The 21,000-nt window shown below is 44.5% G+C and overlaps 1 protein-coding gene across 2 annotated transcripts; it reads right to left on the bottom strand.

The window, feature by feature from the left end:
• Nucleotides 1-377: 377 nt before the first annotated feature.
• On the bottom strand, nucleotides 378-18,486 carry SIAH1 (siah E3 ubiquitin protein ligase 1). 2 transcript variants are annotated; one of them, XM_054296235.1, is made up of 2 exons: nucleotides 18,375-18,486; nucleotides 378-1,773 (listed from the first exon to the last, which is right to left on the bottom strand). In XM_054296235.1, the coding sequence occupies exon 2, from the start codon at nucleotides 1,769-1,771 to the stop codon at nucleotides 923-925; it is 849 nt and encodes a 282-aa protein (XP_054152210.1). In that variant the 5' UTR covers nucleotides 1,772-1,773; nucleotides 18,375-18,486; the 3' UTR covers nucleotides 378-922. The 2 variants fall into 2 exon arrangements, with proteins under 2 accessions (XP_054152210.1, XP_054152209.1); XM_054296234.1 differs by lacking the exon at nucleotides 18,375-18,486 and adding an exon at nucleotides 4,812-4,933.
• Nucleotides 18,487-21,000: the final 2,514 nt, after the last annotated feature.

The following is a 21,000-nucleotide window of genomic DNA, read 5'->3' as shown; positions in this document are numbered from 1 at the left end:
CAAATACAAGGATGCAATCAATTTTCTAAGCATCTCTAAATTTGAAATGTGAATTGCTTTTTTTTTTTTCAAATTTGGAAAGTTCTTAATAATTGTTTCATTTTTGTTAGAAGATAACTCAAAGTACAACAACATCTAGACCTGTTTTTAAAGGAGCTGTCTTTCCTGACACATCTTTGAACATAAGCACTCCTTTCGAGTTCAGTACATTCACAAATAGCTCAATTAAGAACAGTATCACCAATGAATTGACTACTGGAAAGAGACAAAATTTACCAAACATACAGAAATATAAGTTTTACCATAGCAATTATGCATATCAAAAGATGACACCTGTAATTAATCTTAAAAAGATACAAAAAAGAGAAAAACCTGAATTACAGAAAAGAAAGTCATATTTATTTAATGAAAAACTAGAAGTTAATAAAAATTAGCAAATACACAAAAAATATACACAAACAGCAGCAATACTATGTAGTGACTTACAAAGGGGGGGTGGGGAGGAGGAGGGGAAGCAGCGGCCAGGACCAGACCGCTCAACATGGCTTGTCAGTCAAAGGGGGAGGAAAAAAACACAAACAAAAACACGAAACAGTATCCTTTTCAACAGTACAATCAATCTACAAACAAGTTTTAGAATTATTTTACAACATTTCCTGTAGAATCAATTCTTAATACAAAAGATGCCCATTTTGGGTGTATATATATTTTCAGTGGTTTACTGTTGACTTATTTTAAATATATTAGTTACTACATGCAACTGCTTCCTGTAATTTAACAGCCTTTCCTTTTATTTACCTTCATTTATGTCTACCCTCCATCTACCAAATAATTTGTCTGACAGTCAAAGATGGTTACCCTATTTCTGCTAAATTAAATGCAACGGTTTTAAACACTGGCCTGAAGAGGTTTGATTGCCATTTCAACACATGGATATAGTTACGTTGATGCCTAAATTGCCATTTTCTGCAAAGAGCTGTGCAATGCTGGTGTCAAAGACTAGACAGTCACTATTCATAATGGCTGTTGCAATGCCCTCATGAATGGATCGAGGAGTTGCTTCCCAAGTCAATCGCCGCCTATGCCCGTTTAGCTCGAGTCGATAAGCAAAGTTTTCCGCTTGCTTGCGCGTTCCTATCAGCTGTACAATTGCAAAGAACTGCTGGTGACCATCATACTTTTCCTGTTTCTCCAACACTAGCATGAAATGAAAGCCGAAACAAGACTGCATCATAACCCAGTCAACAGCACCAGGAAGATTAATGTCCGTGGCCAGGAACACTATATCTTCTCCCTGCAGCGTCGTAATTGACTTGTGCTGATGCATCAGGTGCGGCATGACGGCATCCAGAGAGCCTTGCCATTTACACGAAGCACCGGGACAGGGACAGGAGTAAGGCCTAAACTCACACAGCTCCTCGTGGTCTGCTTTCTCTGTGTGTGGCAAAGTTATCTCGCAGCCGGAGGAGGCGTATTTACACGGGAATAGTACGGAATTGGCAACTTTCTCCATGGCCAGGTTCCGGATGGAGCCCAGCGGGCCGCGGCAGGTGGGGCAGCACGTGAGCTTGGGCCGACAGTTGCTACAGACCAGGTGGCCACTCTGACACTGCAGGATGGGTGGCAGCACATAGTCAAAGCACACGGGACACTCAAAGAGACTGGCCAAGTCATTGTTGGAGGCGGTGGTGCCCGTCAGCGCGGGCACCCTCTGCGATGGCGTGCACTTGGAGGTACCTGTGGGTAGGGCTGTAGCGGTCTGACGGCTCATTTCTGCAACAGAGCACACAACACACAGTTCAGATCTCACCGCGCCTCACTGCCATGCACACAGCATTTCCTGACTCACAAAGCTTCAAGAGACAGTAAGACACCAATGAAAGCAACCCCCTCCCAGGTACTACAAACTGCACATTGGTATGTGCAGATCAGCTGTGCACACACGGCACAGACGCTCGCGTGACATGTAAACAACAAGTGAAGAAGTTCTGCTCATTGTTCTAAAGTGGCATTTACCTACTGGAAGCTGCAAGGGAGGGGAGTAAAAACATGCTAAAAATAAGATGTTTGTTATTGTTGGTTTGTTTTTTTAATATTGCATTCATGAAATGCTTCACCCAGATCACTTGTACGTATCAACTCTGTGTATGGAACAATTCTAAGCTGTTGTGTGTGAGAAATGAGGCATTTTTAATGGAAAAAACCTATCTTCTGGATGTGACCTTCTCAGTAACCATGCTTACAGTGTAATTTATTTTTAAAAAGTTGAAAAACACAGCTCAGACAATTACTACCCTACTTTTTTCCCCAGGATAGGACAGTGACTCTTCATTTTCATTACTTTGCTACAGAGGCCCACAGCTTGTAAAGCACAGCCACTGCTTCAGCTTCCTTTACTAAACCATTTGGGAGGATACCAGAAAAAAAAAAAACCCAAAGCAATTACTTTATCTAATTTCCCAAATAAGATTAAAAATTCAAACTTGTTAAATTTGAGAATTCATTGTACCATGTAAATACTCAGACATTTTCAGTCCCTCTTGATGAAGTTCTATGTTCAGTGGAGCTCCTACTGAACTTCTGCCCTCTCCAATGTCCCCAGACAAAGGTGACAGCTGTCTGACCAAACAGCTTGCTCAAGCATTCCACAGATGTGGAACAACTACCAACCACATTTCTTAACATGTTACATTTTCCTGCACTCCTAACTCTCCTCCTTCTTGTGGAAAAGAAATTACCAGCACTATCTGAAAAAATAAACACAGTTTTGAAAAAATAAACCATACCTTTGTAGGTAAAGGGCAGTTAAATAAAATGCTATCCAAAATTGGCTTCTGTTACACAGTACAATTCTCAGCCACCCTAAGTGCCTCTCTGCGAGTACAACCAGCTCTGGATCTGTCACGTACGTATAAAGCTCTCAAAATAAACCTCATCTTTAATCTCCTTGCTATTTGACATGGGAATATTAGGCAATAGGCAAGCTTCCCATATTTAGCATCATTTCACCCACAAACTTACTCATACTTGGACCAGACAGCTCAGAGCAGCATACTGTGCATGCTTTTGCAAGACATGCACTGTTCAGGGCACAAAGCAGAGGAACGAAGAGATTCCTCCTTGCAAAATGACTTAGTCCTTGACATTTAAAAAGTAACGAGAGACAGACAAGTCCAAATTCCTCTACAGAAGCACCTCTCCCCAGAGCTAGAAAGTATGAGTGTCTAAGATACAATTCTCAGACACTGATTTTACAAGTCTCACAAGTCCCACTGACAGCATCTCCCTAACCCATCAAACTCTTCCTCCATCTCAGTCTTGGTGGTCTAGAAATACTTGGGAAAAACACCCATGCAGCAGTGTTCAGTGCTGGGCCATAGCTGATCCTGTACAGATATGACAAGGATGTTTGTGTCTTTTGGCTGTATCTTCCCACTATGAGGCATTCCAGCTTAGATGAGAAGTTTAGGATGTCTGTGACAAATCCAGCATGTGTCCTGGGGCAGTGATGCGGCAGCAGCCAGGGGACTGGAGCAGCAAGGCCCCTGCCAGCTGCCCTGCTCTGTGTCCCAGCAGCTGCAGGTGGGGGCACCCTGCAGTTCTGTGCTCCAGAACAAACCATGGGACACGGGACAACCAGTGCTGATCACACTGATCGCTCGGGAAGAGCTCAGAAATAACAAGCATATTCATATGTAAAATTCTGGGAAAAGCTTCCCTTTAAATACTGCAAACACACACATTTCAGAAAGCTGTGTGTGCTTCCTCTTGCCTGACCATGTACATCCTGATGCAGGGATCCTCCATAACCTGCAGATAACGCTGGTGAAAGCCACTGCGTCAGACCAGTTCCCTGGGCAGCCTGACAAGCTGGGTGAGCTCTGCTGCCTTTAATTACACCTCGCTGAGCCCATGCAACAGTTAAATGAAGCAACCTAAAACTCTGTGAAAGACCTTGTGCACAGATGCACTTCCCACCTGAGCTAAGGTACAGAGGCACTGGAGAACAGAACTGTGTCAGCAGTGCTGCTGTGTGAGCAGCCTTCACACACACCTTCCACAGCACTCACAGGAGCGGCACTGGAAGCGAGGAGCAATCTCTGAACCAGACCACTGGGATTAGCATGCAGGAAAGACACTGCATAAGGCTATAAACTGTAATTTACCAAGCCTAAACCTGCCCAAAGCCTACATTTTCATCACTCTTGTTAACACGAAGATGAATAATACATCTTTTATGGCTATCTCAAAAGTTACAAGTTAATCACAAGCAAAAGTTTTAACAGTGGAATACATTTAACCCACCAACCTTTGAAAACAATACAATTACAAACCCAGGAAAAACAACTACAGAACCGGAGATAAAGTTTAAATATATTTTTAGTTACAAACCCCTTAGTACAGGTAAAAACACTTATATGCAATATTTGCTATTTCATTACCTTTATTTGCACATGTTAGGAACAAGTTTCTAAGCAACAGGGACAAACTAAGGAACACCAAGGTGTCATTTTCAAGAGTATTAGGTCCTTTGACTCCAGTTATCAAAAGCGACTACGTATTCAAAAATATTTACCCAACAGTAAGAGTGAAAAGGGGAAAACGCATCTGAAGATTTCCTAGTGCTAAATCAAGAAAAGCTGCTCCTGGTAACATCTAGAACGCACCGACCTGTTGCTAAAAGCATTCTCAACACTGTTCTGGGAAAGGTGACATGCACAGGCTACCGAGACCTCCCGCGGGACACAACTCCACATCTCCTACAAGCCCAGCGTTAAATACTGCGCACAAGGCAATGCAAACGGCGCTACCTTTCCCCTTGCAGGCTTTACTCCCCGGCAAGCACGCAGACCAGACGCCCTTCCAGGAGTACGGCCCGCTGGAGGCGGATCTGCCCGTCATGGGGCGCGGAGGAGCTCATGGCGCGTCCGCGCAGCACAGGCGGGCCGGGGCCGCGGGCCGGGCGGTGACGGCGCCCAAAGCCCCCGCGGCGGCCGGGGGGCCCCGCGCGGCGCCCGGATGTCACCGCCCCGGGCGGGGCCCAGCGCCCTCATGTGCGGCCGCGCTCCGGCCCCGCGGCCCAAAATGGTTCCCGAGCTTCCCCCGGCACTGCCGGCCCGGGACGGCCCCGCCCCGCCCGCCACCGCCTCCGGGGAGGACGCGGCTCGGCCCCGCCCGCTGAACCGGGAGCCGGCCCCGCCCTTCCCGCGGAACCGGGAGCCGGCCCCGCCCCGCCGTGGCACCGAGATCCGGCCCCGCCCGGCCGGCCCGCACACCCCGCAGGCCCGCGGCCCGGCCCAGCCTCACACGTGCGCACCGAGAAAGCCCGCCGCCTCCCCCGAAATAACTGCTTGAAAAAGCTACAGCTTCCATTCAAAACTCTGCTAAGACATGAAAATCACTTCCTACTATTTCAAGGATATTCCTGAGATGAGCATTTTTCACTGTGGATCTGTAAAGTCCTATTCAACAGGAATTTTCTCCATTTGTATAAATATTATTCAATTAAACAAAAGCATAATCTCAAGGAAAAGAGATGACCAACAGAACTAAAACAATGTGGCATACTGATTATCTACTTGGACTATTGAAAAAATTAGAACGGGTAAAAGGATAAAGCAGTTGGAAGCCAAGTCAACACGCTTGTGTGATGCACACACTGCTCAGAAAAGCTTAGACATTATGGAACGCTGATGTAATGATGGTAAGGTCACAGAAGTAACAAATTTCAGTGGAAGCAACAGAACAAACACACAGAGATAAACTGTTGTGGTCACATAAAAAATAAGGCTACAAAATCTGCTTTCCTACTATTTGAAATCCAAGTCCTTTTCCAGAAGACTTTTATCAGCACTGCAAATAATGCCAATTGCTACAAAGAAAACCTGCCCACTCGATACAAGGCTTCCTTCAGTCTCACCCACAAACCTGCAATATACAGCATCCCATCGGGTAAGAGTCAAGAGAGTTTACAAGCAGAACAGAAAAGCTGAAGTAAAACTGCACAGAAAGAGCTTTTGAGGAACTAAGAGCATGTGGCGAGGAGCCACCCCTCGTGTGGCAGCGTCCCCAGAGCAGAGCCACCGGCCCTGGCCAGGCTGCAGCTGCAGCTGCCCCGCGCTTGGCTGGCTGCCCTGTGCCTGGGGACAAAGGCTCTGGGACCCGGACACAGAACCAAAATCCTGGGGGAATGGGAAGCACAACCAAACCACTGGTTAAAAAGCTCTGCTGAGACATAGGTGCACAGAAAGTAGTTTGAAAAAGCTGAAAAAGATCGTGTGCCTCATGTGGCAGGGAGTTATCAATGATAAACAGGGCTAGACTGATACTCTTCCACCTTCTCACCTTATCAAGGTGTTAGCTCCAGACACATTCTAAAAATCACATCTGTGCTTCACTGGAATGCAGGGTACCTCTGACAAATTCAACTTGGCATCATCCACTTCTCTCACATCAAATAGCACATCTTCTCTCATATCCTCACCCATTTCAAATAGATTAGACTTGAGTTTAGCATTTTAGCTAGCTTTTGAAAGCGTAACTGAATATTAGGGGAAAAAAACACACACAAAAGTTCTGTGTAGTCATCTTAATGGCTGGAAGGGAAAAAGTCTCATATAAGAGTAATAAAAGGACAGAAAAAAGTTAATCACAATTGTCTGTATGTGATGCAACAACATAATTTCTTCCATAACATTTCAAAACTAACTCCATTCAGGAACTCCCATTCAAAGTGCACCCTTAATGCATTACAGCCACCAACAAAGTGACAGAAAATCTTTCATCTTTTTCAACAGTACATTCATATTTGAGAATAAAACTTTTTACACACAATACTGCTAGAGAGCACTGGATATGAGAATAGGATGAAGTTGTGAAAAACACTCACAAGTTACTTTTTTCAAGACATAACACAAGCCAAAGAATGTCAAAACCCAAAAGCTAAATGAAAGGTTGAAAATACTCATTAAACATAAAACATATCAGAGAAAATATTGCCAATATTTTTGAAGAAACTAGTATTTTTAATTTTATTTAATTTCAAAGACATTTTAGGGCCCAATGCTTTCCCTCTTGCAGTGTATCAGTTTCTCTTTCCCAGCTCTCAGGAGATGTTGGATCCCAAGGGCCTGGCATGGTCAGGATCAAATGCAGGCTGGACAGACGTGTGCACCCCTGCTCAGACACAGCCTCTGGACTTGCTGCCCTACTTCAGAATTTTTAGAAGACAGTTCATGACATAAATTATTAATCAACTATATAATACAATTTAGTCTCTACACACTCTGGGTTTGACTAATGAATTAGGATTTTCTTCAACCCTTGCAGACACTCTTTTCTTTGGTGCCCTTAACTATGCTATTTGTTATTTCAGACACCTCAGGGCTTCTCTTTTCCTGCATAACAAGCAAAAGCTAGATCAATCCAATGTAACTGACAATTATAAAATGAGACCAAAATAAACAAAATTGAGTCAAGACTTGATGATTTCCTTTGCCAAAATATCATCTGTCCAGTTAATCTCTTTTTCACACACAATCAGACCATTTCCCTCTAACTTACAGTGACCCAGTCTGCCTGAAACTGCAGGCAGCTTTTTCCTTGCACCTCAACACATTCCCTATCAACCTCATTTTCCAACCACCAGGAAGGGAAACCCCAACAGATTTATAGAACCATGGAATTGTCTTTGTGGCCATCACTGCAGTGAGTCCCCAGTCCCTGACACCCCATGTTTGTGATGTGTCCCACACGTGTCCCCCCACGATCCCCAGTGGAGCCATGGCAGTGCCTGCCCTGCCCCTCTCCGAGCTCAGCACACCCACTGGCAGATGCAGACACAAACACAGCCATGGAAACACCAACAGCATTGTGACACCCTCCAAATCAGTGACCTATTTCTAACTCAGTGCAAACACCTGACTTAGGTCAGTGCTGTTTGACTTCTGCCTCATCGCTGTTGCTCACCATTTCTCCTGTGGAGATATGCTGCAATATTCAACATCAGCCCAGGAGAGGTTTTTCCCAGCTGTTAAACATTTTCTTTCCAACAACTTTATAAGGTAAAATTATGAAGGAACTGTATGCTGTAGAAGACATAGAATGACCACATCAAAATCACAGTAACTAACTCCTATGACTGAAGTGCTCAATTTTAAATGCAACAAAGAACTTCATCAATTCCAACAAGTGAATAACCTTCTCCATTCAAACAGAGCTTCAACATCCACCTTTGCACAGAACACTGGAGCCCATGCTGCTATGGTACCTCAATCTTGTGAGGGAAGGAAAGCTGAGGAACAATGCTCTGTGAAAAAACCTGATAAACCTCCAAATTTCGTTCCGAAATTCACTAGCTAGCAAACTAGCTAGTGAAACTATATACAGCTAAACAAAAACACAGGGAAAAACCACTCTTTAAATACAAATCAAAACCTAACACTGGCATTAAAAAGATCATGGACCACTTCCATATTGGACTTGACCATATTTTTCCTTTTTAAAAACAGGCAAATAACTTGTCTTGCTGTGACACTGCCAAATCCCACCCAGCAGAGAGGTATGAAGCTGGTGATAGAGAAACACTGCTCCAGGCTGTGTCCTGCACTGCACCTGGTGGTGCTGTCTGACAAGAGCCTTCTCTTCCCTCCTTCCCCAGCTCTGTATTCCCAGTGCCAGGATCAGCAGGCAGCCAGTGGCCAGAGCTCTCCTTGCCACAGGACAGCCAGAGCTGCCCCCAGGGACCCCACAGCCCCATAACCAAGGGATGGACCCAACCTGGCACCTGAGCCCTAGAGAAACCCAACAGAGCGTGCCTGCCTGCAGCCTGCTGTCTCAAAATAAGGATGGCAGAAACCAGAGAATCTAAGAAACTAAAGAAAACTTCATATGAAAAATACAGATAACTCTATGCAAACTAAGTAACAGGGAAAAGATTTTTATTTTATTTCTAGTAGTATCTAGTTTCTGTTCACTGTGCACAGAACACACTGAATTGAGTTGTGTCAGAATCATCCTTCAACAGTTCAGCCCAGTAATATCTATAAACACAGGGAGACAGCTACCTTTTTAAAAGTTCTGGACATAACAATGGTGCAATAGAAAGTAAGCAGGCACACAAAGATCAGCTACAGAGTGAACTAGTAAGAGCAACAGAAAAGAGGAAAGCCAGGTATTTTTCATGCTCTGACACATACTGCCATTCAGAAGTCTCTAAACAGGAAGCACTCAATTGTTCTACAAGGCATCATAGATGGGCTCTGTATACAATTACACTCTATTAGAATTTTTTTAAAAAGGAAAGAAAAAAAATAACCAACCCCCTCTATAAACAGTAACAGCAAATCCTACCATGTGTGACAATTTGGGGGCTGTGTTTCTTCCCTCAGTCTGATTTTGCAAACCCTACACTCCTCAGTGCATGCTGTAATTGCCATGCAATATTGCATCACCATTGCTGTGTCTGTGGCACACACAGGGAGGAGGGTGTGGCATGGAAGCTCTCACCTGAATTCAGTGAGGCTCAGCTAAAAAAGTACCTGGACTCTGATGTGCCTTCACTTACCAAGGCTTTCTGAGATAACTATTCCAACTCAAATTCAAGACCTATGTTATGCTCAGTATTTTTCCTGCATAACTTAACAGTAGTAGGGAGCAGACCATCAAAATAACTAGACCTAATCAAAGAGACCTACAAATAAAGGCTGCCTGCCCTACAGGAGACTGACCCATGACACAGAAAGCCCCTCTGTAGGAGGCCAGGACAGGATGACATACATCGACTGCTTTTATAAAGATGCCTCCATCTTGTTCATTCCTTAGGTTTGTACATACTTCCACTTTAGATAATCATTTCTTCTTGGGATCCTTCACTTGTTCTGTATTCCTGTATGCAGCCCTGGTGACAGTGGAGCCTGTGTTAAGTATGGCAATCTAAACTCAGGAGGGCAAATGTGTAGGGGAGGGCTTGGAGAATGAAGATCCTTATTGCAGAATACAGACCATGGTGCCACAAGGTGTGTCAGCTATGGATCCTACACAAATACATCCAGCACCACAGAACACACTCTAGTGGCACTGGAAGCCTAACTTTTAACACCTCAGAAATTACTAATTTTTCAGAACCTCTGGGACTAAACTACAGAATCCCTAGTCTGAGTGACACTTTTTACAAATCTGTTTTTTTTAAATAATCTTCAAAAGTAAGAACTATTAGAAGAATGTCTGATAAAGATAATGCATTCATTTTATCAGAGACACACACCACAAGGAGAATAAAACACACAACACTTAAAAGTAAAGGATCAAGTCTGTATTTTTAAAACGGACATTTCCAAATTTTGGAACTAAAATTTTCCTACTATGCATACTAATTCAAAAGGAAAGCTGTGGCAATGTAAGGTGGGCCACAGGTTTTTGTACTTTGTTGATACACCACAGGTAGAAAACAGAAAGGACTGAGCTTAGACTATGTAAGACTTTAGTAAAAGTAGTACCAAACTACAGTGGGACTTCTGCATTTCTGATGTTCCACACTTTTCAGTACTTCATTTCTTTAAACTCCCATTTTCTGCATGCCTTGTGTTTCTGGAACCTATTCTTTGGAGCCCATGTGCCTCCATTAGAACCAATTCTGTTTTATTGCAGTGACTTAGCTTTTCCCCACTCATCAATTCTGAATCAACTTTTCTTGTAATATTATTGCATGAAAATTCAATTGCCGCAATAATTAATATTTTTAAAATCATTATTAAAATGTTAATCAAATTCTCACACTCGGCTACTGACAGCTCTGCAGCCAAGCCGGGTTACACTGCTGCAGAGAGCAACAGCTCTACAGCTTCTCATCAAACCCTCAAGTTTAAAATGCAGCTTTAACTTCAGAATAAGAGCAGTCCCAGGAAATGTCCAACCTGAGCACGGAGCAGAGCTGGGTGGAGCAGCTGATGTCACAGCCCACCATGGTGCATGAAAAGATTGAGCATTCCTTGAAACCTTTAAAAAAAGCCACCCAAACCCACGATTACTGGTGCAGAGCACAAGTCTGTGGCAAGGCAGACCTGGGGCTAGTTCCTGTTTTGTCACGAGTTTCTGAGTCACCACAGCAAGTACTTCCCTGCCTTTTACAGGTTTTAAACTACCACAAGTAGCTGTGAGTCTGACACATTAATGCAAAAAGGAATGAAATTACTTGATAAGGATACCAAGTTAACCCTGTTAGACCCTATTCAAATTTACTTCAGTAATAACTGAATATCATTACACACTAAAAGAAACTGTTAAATTATTTAACATCTCAGTTTTTGTAGTCCACCATCATCAGACTTCAATCACTGTTTACTTTCAAACTCCTGCTCACATATGGATAACTGCTCTCTACTTATTCCAGTATTTTGTACATCAAAGACACAAATTATGGAAACATTGGCAACACCCTTCTCACCTCTATTGTATCTAATCTGAAGGCCCTCCTGATTTTATGAAAAGTTAAGTAACCTTTCTTTGGAGGGATCCTTGAATTATCAAAAAAAATTCCCTCAGCGTCTTTTGTGAAGCTCCAAGCACCCAGATTGTCAAGCAAGTTATTTAAATTCAGAAGAAAAAAAAGCTCTTGGGCAAGAGAATTACATGTTCTTTTATTGCCATTAAATTCTGATCAGGTACATCTCAAATGTCAAGTAAAATGTACACACTATCTCACTTATTTGTATTGCCTGGGAATTGCTTCATGGCATATAAAATTACAATTCTGTCACAATCACTCTGAAGTCAGGCCTGAGTCTGCACCAGAAGTTAAAACACAATATATTATAAATGGTTTAGAAATGACAGGAGTAGACATATTTTTCTGCTACTTCATGTTCTCTTTATCTGCACTTTCTAAATTCAAGACCTATCACTGTCTTTCCCTGCAAAAAACTGTCCTCTCTTCTGTTATGTATTCAAAATCAAAACTTGAGTCTGTTGCAGTGCTGAATCTCTAACATCAACTCTTAGCCAAGAATCACTGTCTAAAGCACAATAGAAAATTCTAGGCTGGAAGATCAAGCATTCAAAGAAATGGGAAATAAAAAATTAAAGTTTCATAGACAACCTTACATCTACTTCCCCATATGCACATTATAGAACAGCTTTCAGTGAAATCCTCCTTTTCCCTACACTCAACTCCATAACTACATGAGCACCTTTACATGCATGGGAAAATTATGACTGTACAAGGAACAACTTTAGTTTAAGCAGAACACGTTACTTTTAAACAAAACTGTTTAGGTCAGCAGCTGTTTTCAATATGAGCAAAAGTGCTCTTAAAATTACTGTTTTATAGGTGCTGCTTTGGAAGAATGTCCATCTTAGCTTCTATTATGGAATGCATATTTTTTTATCTATAAAATTTCCTTTCTAAATAATTTGACTTGACCCAGCACAAAGCCACACTAAAATTTCATAGTACACCATCAACATCTGCCAGCCAAATGATTCCCTAGTCACACCTGTGCAACCAGTCTCCAAATTACATCCTTAGGGCACTTGTGCAATCACACAGATATCGACCATGGAGAGATGAACCCTACACAAATTAACTCCCAACTGTGCTGATGCCTTCATGCACAAAAAGGGGGAAAATTCCTGTGAATGAAAGCAGTTTTATGACTCTAAAGACTTCTATATAAATACATGTGCATATATATTTCAAAATAAACAGTCATTCAGAAACCAAAATGTTAGTTGAGCAGAGCATTTTTACAACTTTTACAAGAAGACAATTGCACATGCACCTTGTGAGACAGAAAGGAGCAAGACTTAAGGCTCAAATATAGGCAAAAGTGATCAGCTTTAAACTGAGAAGGCTCAAATATAGGCAAAAGTGATCAGCTTTAAACTGAGAAGTTTCTCTTTTACACCTTAAACTGGGGTCATACAGGTATCACACAAAAATGCAAATCAAAGCATGTTTACCACATGATTTTCAAAACAACATTAGGTAATTTAAGAAGATTAAAATATAAAAACTGTAGCAGACCCCTGTTGGTAAAAAAAAAAGACAGAAGGTAATGAGGTATCAAAAAAAAAAATCAAGAGTCCATTTTTACAGAAAGGAGTTACAGTCACTACCTTTCAAAGTAGCAACATGCCATATTTTAAAGGTTCTTAAATATTTTAATAGCACTTCTAAGAAAACTGCTCAGTTACAACATTTCTTAAGAGCTTTCACACAGCACTACAAGAAAACGGTTTATCTACAGCATGAAGAATGACCCACCAGATACAGGCTCCATGACAGCAGGCACACACACAGGGGATGCTGGAGTGTAATTCCACCATTTCCACAACAAACAAAAGCAGGCTGCCACCAAACAGAGTGGCTGTGCTGCCTGCTTTTTACCCCCTGCTTTTCTTTCTCTTTAAGGTAATATGTTGAACAAGACCAGTCTTGCACAAGCACCTGAGCAGCTCCCCCGGCAGCCCAGGAAGCACCAAAGCATGAGGCAATGGAGGCCCAGCCGTCCTTTCCCAGCTCTGAGCCTGCCCTGACAGCGCAGCCACGGTGACAGAGGGTGGCACCTCCTGCAGCAGGGACACACTCAGGTCCCACGGTGCCAGCTGCCCCGGGAAGGGCACTGGGACAGTCACCCTCTCCTCACAGGTTCACTTTGCAGCTGAACTTGGCACTGAAACTGCTCCATGTCACATTGCCATGGGAGCAGCCACACTGCCAGGTACTGCTGGCAGCCCAGCAGAACTGCCCCTGGCTGTGCCACAGCCTGTGAGTGCTACACCTGCCATGATTGCTCCTCCTAACAACAACTAACCACACTTTTTAGGAATAACAGACTTTTGAAAAAATCATAGAAAAAAAACACTTTTAAACCCCACTTCAAACTAATACCTACATCACACTTCAGCATAAAGCAACTTGTACCAAGATTTACAAAACTGATGCCTTGTATTGCAGTTGTCATCCCCTTGTAAAATATAAGACACGTAACTTTCCCTCATGAAAGATCTGTAACACAGAGCAAACAACAAAGATAAGCCTTTTAACACATGCACATTTCTAAGCTAGACACCAATTCTAGAAATTTTTATGCAATTTATTTTCAAGCTTTCCTTCTTGCAGTTTAACACCAAATTGCTTTAAAATACCCCTACTCCAGTTAAAATCTTCACACAATCCATACATTAGCAAAATTTTAAGAATAATTTTCCTTCAACATACTTCATCTGAACATGTATTTGGAAGTAACTTTTACAAGCAGTGGCATTCTAATGCTCCTCCTTGACAGCAGAAAAAAAAAATCTTGAAAAGTGACTGTTGTCTTTCTTCAAAGACTAAATTACTTCTTGCTCTGTTCAATACTATGTGCAAGAATTTTAGAAAAGAACCTTAGAATATTTAAGGACTTCATGTCACTGTGCTGCTTTTGCTTTGGGTAGAGTTCACTTTCTTTGCAGTGGCTGGGACAGGGCTGTTTTGGGTTTGTGCTGGAAAGCAGTGCTGATAAATAGAGATGGTTTTGCTATTGCTGAGCAGCGCCTGCACACAGTCAAGGCCTTTCCTGCTTCTCACACCAGCCCAGCAGTGGGGAGGCTGAGCACAACACCTTGGAGGGGACACAGGCAGGACAGGCGACCCAGCTGAGCAGAGGGATGTCCCACACCATCTGCATCACAGCCAGCAGATAAAGCTGGGGCAAGGAGAGGAAGGGGGGATGTCTGCAGTGATGCATTTGTCCCTCCAGGTAACCACCAGCATGATGGAGCCCTGCTCTGCTGGGGATGGCTGAACACCTGCCTTGCCCACGGAAAGTGGTGAAGGAATGCCTTGATTTGCTTTGTTTGTGTGTGCAGCTCCTCCTTCACCTATTACACTGTCTTTATCTCAATCCAAGAGGTGTTTTTGCTTTTACTCTTGCAATTCTCTCCTTGATCCGCAGGTGGGGAAGTGAAGACAGAGGCTGTGTGGTACTGAGCTGCCAGCTGGGGTTAAACCACCCCAGCCACACAAACCACACTTCAAAGAACTTCTCTTTCACTTTTAAGGAGGGATGAGTAATTTTTTTAAGCAGCCAAGTTATCACTACACTCTCCTTGTTTTTCTTCACGTCCAGCAAGGTCATCTATTGCTAGGAGAAGAGATAAAAATGTGTTTCTGGATAAGGCAGACCAAAAAGGGGAAAAGGTCATCAACTGTCTATAGAGCAATTTACTGCTCTTCTTATATCAATTGTCCTGGAATATATCCATGCTAATTTTATAATTAATTTTTCCAAGTGCAAGAGGACAAATACAGATTTTATCATTTAAGTAACATTTTACTTCCTCCCTGAACACACAGACAACCTCATTTTTCATATTCAGCTTCTATAAAGAAAAACAAGTAAAAATCAGAAGTGGACCATTTGGTTAGCTGTAATTATCTAGCACTTTATCTGATTAAAGTATTGTGGAATTAGTAACCAAATCTCTCATTATTCCTATGATAACACAAAGAATCATCATTTTATACAGTCACTCAAACAGGCATGTATGTGTAACAGTTGTCCTGGCCATCACAGAAACATTGCATGCAGTTTGGAGCAGAATTAGAATATCTCTCTCTGTAGTGGTACAGAACTTAAAGACAATTAAATGGGGCAGTAATGCTGGCTTTTGTGTTCCCTAACTCCACTGTGAAGTTAACAGCTGAATGTACCCTGGCATGTCAAACACCCCCAGGTCACTGACTTAGGAAGATTTTTGCTTACATGCAATAAAGTGCTAACAGCAAAATCTCAGGTACACCTGAAGTAACACCTCATGATAACAACTCAGCACTTATGCATATCTTCCAATTTCTAGCCCACAATGTGATAATATACACAGAAAACAAACATCAAAATTACATTTTTACTATGCCATTGAACATTTAGGAAAGGAAGAGTATGTACACTTTCAAAAAGAGTAACCTGCTTACAACAAATTTTTCTTACTAATGAAACATTCTTATTAATGAAAGCATTTTCTTAAGGCAACAACTTGTCTCTGTTGTGTATTTTGTCAAAGTAAAAAAAAAAAACACAAAAACCACAAAAAACCTCTCACTATTTTTTTAAATCACAACTAGTTTTCCCTTTTTAAAATGCTGATTTCCACTCAAAAACCAAAGCAACAGAAAAAAAAAGAAATCTGCATCTACAATGTTCATGACATTTCAGACTGCAAACTCTGGAGCTGAGATCCTGAGCTTCAGGCACCACGTGATGGCTGAGATGAACTCGAGCCTGCCAACATCCCCACTCCGGTGCGGTGCTTTCTGCAGCAGGTAGCACCGACAGCTCTGAGCAGCAATTCGGGTAACCACAGGCAGCAGCTGCACACACAGCACACTCTGGCCTGCTGCAGACTGCCTACATGCACCACAAAGGCAGAACTGAGTTCTTTATGTGGCAAAAATTTCAAATATCACTCATTTACCTTGACTATTCTGCTTCAGTTTAGCTCCTGAAAATAAGACAAGTATTAAAGCAAAAAAGACACTAAAAATCCATTTAGCAAAACTCAGTCCAGCTTTTAGAGCTGACAGTTACAAGACTAAAAGCACGACTACAGATGAAAAATAAAGCAAAGTGATTCTAAATTAAAATTAGCAACATCCTATTTCTGATAGCAGCTGCATGCACAGTCCTCCAGAATGTTTCATCTGAAGACCACAGTTCATAAAACTGTCCTATTGGATTTCTCTGAATTTTCTGACCAAAGAGTTGCTTCTCACATGAATATGGGCACATGCTCCCCTTTTCCACATTAGAGGCAGGTGTCTGACATTTGAGCAGGATTTCTTTCTCAATTCACACAAAGCAAAGAGCAGCAACTCTACTCAAACCTAAGTATGAAAAGTACTCTTGTTATTTAAAGTATTCACTTTCCTTAGTTCACACCTACTTAGCTGGAGCTGCTGAATTTCTGAGCTAACTCCTCTACAACAGTCTAACTGGACTATGGCATTAAAACCTTATCAACAGAAATGGCACAGTAACTGTTCAGCTACTTCATCTGGACATGCACTTTCAGGTCAAAAACGCCATCATTTCATCAGGTTCAGAATTCTTAGGTGACAACAGATTTCTAAAATTGTATCACTGATGGATAGGTCTTATTCTTGTGCTTTCCTCTATGTTTTTCACTGCTGTGAAGAGGGCAAAGGCTATTTAAGAACATTAGTATACACTCCTCAAAGTAATTTCGTGCAACGAACAGTCCAGAGATCCAAGCTTTACCCTAAAAACCTCTGTATTAGTGTACCTGCACTCCAATAACTCAAATCTTCTTGCAGACTAGCTTGATTAAATCAGGGTTGAGAAGAGTCCCTTCCCTTTTCCCTCCCCCTCCGGAATACACCGTGCTAGTCTCAGTTTAGAAGGGAGATAAACAGACAACTGAAACTATGTCCCGAGCGTGGAATACCCCGTGTCCTTCATGACCTAGTCCAATTAGCCATGAGCTTCCTAACAAACATCCATGTGCCACCTTAAACAAATCAAATCATTTTAGCTATTTATTTGGACTATGAGTAGGCTGCTCATTATAAAGACAAGGCAATATTCACCCAGACTGGCTGAAAAGGAGGGCGCAAGGAGAATACTGGAGAAATATTGTATTAATGTTAGCATAAAATAAAAGTGCCACCAGCTCACCACTGGAAAATAAACTTGGTTCTTCTCCTGAAGAAATACGTGACATGCTTTGCCTTTCCCTACAAACGCTGTTTTCTCCCGTCCTTTTAACACCGTGGCGAAGGGGAAGGCACGAAGGTCCCCGGCCTTTTCATCTTTTAAGGGGAAGCCGTAGGATGGGCAAAAATCTCCCTCCCTCGTTGCCCTCACGGGATTAGGTAAGAGCGAGCAGCCCTGTCGGTAATGCCGGCGAGGGGCACCCAGCGGCACATTTACCCCGGCAGCCAGCCCGTTCCTGCGGCGGCCGGGCCCGCCGGGAGCTCGCAGGGGCCAGGCCGCCTCCCCGGGCCGCGCCGAGCCCGCGGCGCTCCCCGAGCACAAAGCGCGGCGGGGCCGAGGCCGAGCCCACAAAGGGGCAGCCCCGGCCCGGGCGGCGCAGGCCCGGCCCGGCCCGCCGCCTCCGCCTGCACACAATGGCCCGGCGGAAGGGCTCGGGGCCGCCGCTCCGGCAGGCCCCGCCGCGCCCCGCTCCCCCGAGCCGCGGCCGCCACACAGCACCGCCCGCCCGGGCCGCGCTTAGGCCGCGCCGGGGCCTCGTCCCGAGGCAGCCCCGCGGCCGCGCCGGGGCCTCCCGCGGGCGGCGGCGGGGCCCGGGCGGGGGCTGAGGGCCGCGCGGGGCCGGCCGCTCCCGCTGCCCCTCGCTCTCCCCACGCCGCTCACCTGTGGGCGCCGGGCAGGGCGGGACCCGCTGAGGCGGCCTTGGCTCCCCCGATGGCGGCTCCGTGCGGGCCGACTGCGCTGCGCCGCTCCGGCCGAGACGCTCCGTGCGCGGCCCGAGCCCACCGCGCGCTCCCCGCCTCCCTCCCTGCCTCGCTCGCTCGCTCCCTGCGCCGCGGGCACGCGCCGGCTGCGCCCGAGCGATCCTGCCGCCGCCGCCGCCTCCGCGCGCGCGAGCTCCACGGGCGCGCTCCCGCCGGCGCCCCCCCCCCTCCCGCGCACGCGCGGGCCGCGCTCTGCCCCGCGCCCGGCCGGGAACAAAGGCCGCGCTGCCCTCCGCGCCCCCGGCACCGCCGCCTGCCCCGGCCCGGCACCGCCGCCCCTCACCTGCGCCGCCCCGGGGCCGCCCGGGCCCCCCTCAGCCCCCACGGGCCCCGGGCGCTGCCGCGGCCCCGCGGTCGTGGCGGCCCCGCCGTGCCCGGGCAGCGAGGGTTCGGGCACCGCGGGCTCCGCGCCGCCGGGACCACGCGGGGACTGTCACAAGGGCTCGGGATTGTGTGGTAGAAAATGAAAGGGCCCGCAAAGGGGCCTCTCGCAGAGAGGCCGGGAACGTCCGGCACGGGGGCATTCTGGTGCTTTTAATGCACTGCTAAAAACAAACCCCTCCTCCAGTCTCTGTTCAAAGACTGCATAATTCAGGTTAGGTCCCCATCCAGCAGTGCCCTAAATACAAATGTAACTTTCAACACGTAAGCCGGATGAAATAAATGTAGTTACCATTGTGCTTGCATATGCTTTGTTGGATTAGGACCATGCTCATTTACTGAAGCTATTCAGAGGTTTGCCAGAGGAGAGACACTGTTTGTTTTATTTTCAGTAAAATATTTAAAAATATGTATTTGCTGTCTTATTTCCATTTTCTGAATGACTGAAGCATTTTCTTGGCCAGTTTAATTGATTATCCAGATGGTTCTCACTATCATCCTCATTCCTTTTGATGACCAGTAAAGCACTTCTTTTTGTATAACATTCCCGTGTTGAATCTGCCAAGTCTGCTCCTATTCACAGAATTTTGTGATTAATTTTAAGGCAGATTCTCAGAAGTACATCACTGTAGTGATGCAGTGCAGTATGTACCAAACGCACTCTTTAAGAATCCTCACAAATATAGATAATATCAATTATTTATTATCAAAGGATGGCCAACTACAAGAGTTTAACTTCTTTGCACATAATTTCTCCCTGTACACCTTGTAGCTATGCAGTGGTTATTAAGCCTTTGCTTTAAGTATTCATGAGGGGTGATACACATGGCAATGACTGCCAACTCATAGTTGGGCTGACTTATTGAATACTTAAAGAGATATGATGAAGTAAAATATTATTTTTGTCCTGGATAGAAAGGATACAATCCTGAAGCAACATATTTTCAATATCAAAGTTTTTTTCCCCACTTTCAATTTTAGTACAGAGTAGGGCTAATCATTTGATGTATTTTTAAACATATGGAGGTCTATTCACCAGTGAAAGCTTCTAAAAAAGGTACCATCCCATAGAGAGCAAGGGAAAAAGCAGCTATTATAGTAGCAGTTGGTATTTTTAGAGATGAGAACCACAATGCTTATCAGTTCCGGTAATCTGTGTGGTTTGTACAAAGTATCTCTGTGGTTGACACTTTGATCCTGGAAACACAGAATTTTGCTAAAAAAATACAAGTCCTGTATCAGATCGATGCATTGCTGGTTGGTCACTATGAAACAATAGCATCCAAACAAACACTTGCTTTTCCCTGAGTGAAACTCGTTTCTTGAGCAGTGAAAGTAATTAAACCCCGTTTCTAATGGGATTTTCTTCTCTTTTCTTGCCCAATTCATTCCCATATTCCTGCAGTGCCACCAGCTTGCCCCCCTGCCCTAACCCAGGTGGCAGCAGGGCTCAGGTGCCTGTGGCTGCAGGTGCTCCAGAGGGACAGCCAAGGCAGCTGCTGTGTCCCAGCACTGCTCCCTCACCCAGCCCTCACTCCCAGCCCTTCCAGCACACCAGAGGCAGCAGCAGCACCACCACTTAGCTCAGCTTTCCCTCCACGTTTAGCAAGGAAGCTACAGGAACTTCAGAGTGTTGGGGACTCATTCCTCCCTGGAACTGGGCCGTCGTTGCCCACAGGCTCAGAGTGAGTAGTGAGGGAAGGCTGGAGCAGACCTCATGGCGAGGTGGCACAGCCTTCATCACTGTAGGAAACGAGGGCTCAAAGATGCATCATCCACTCCATGCTGCTGCTGCCAGGTAGGATCAGCCATGCCTTTGTTGTTCCTACCAGGTGTTTGTTTAAGCAGCTCATAAAAGTCCTCCCACAGCAGAAATGTTTAAACTTCTTCTGATGTTTGCCTGTCCTTACCATTACTTGGTTCTCCCTGTGATATATAATCTAAATCTCCCATTATAATTGCAGCTCATTCTTGAAACTCTTCTGTGAACACTGAAGCTTTTTTTTCACTTTCCTGTTTTTGAATACTTTCCTCTCCAGTACATTACATCAATTCCTTTCCATCTGTAGATGACCACTGCAAGGCCTCTGATCATTCTTGGTTTTGCTCTCTGCATACTCTGTAGCTGCTTCCTTCATTATTTT

Source organism: Melozone crissalis, unplaced genomic scaffold (genome assembly GCF_028551555.1).
Source record: "Melozone crissalis strain CALT ecotype California unplaced genomic scaffold, PUWL_Pcris_2 ptg000007l_1, whole genome shotgun sequence".
NCBI classification, from domain to species: Eukaryota; Metazoa; Chordata; class Aves; order Passeriformes; family Passerellidae; genus Melozone; species Melozone crissalis.
Note: the sequence above shows the minus strand (reverse complement) of the source record. Positions and strands in the feature narration are given on the sequence as shown.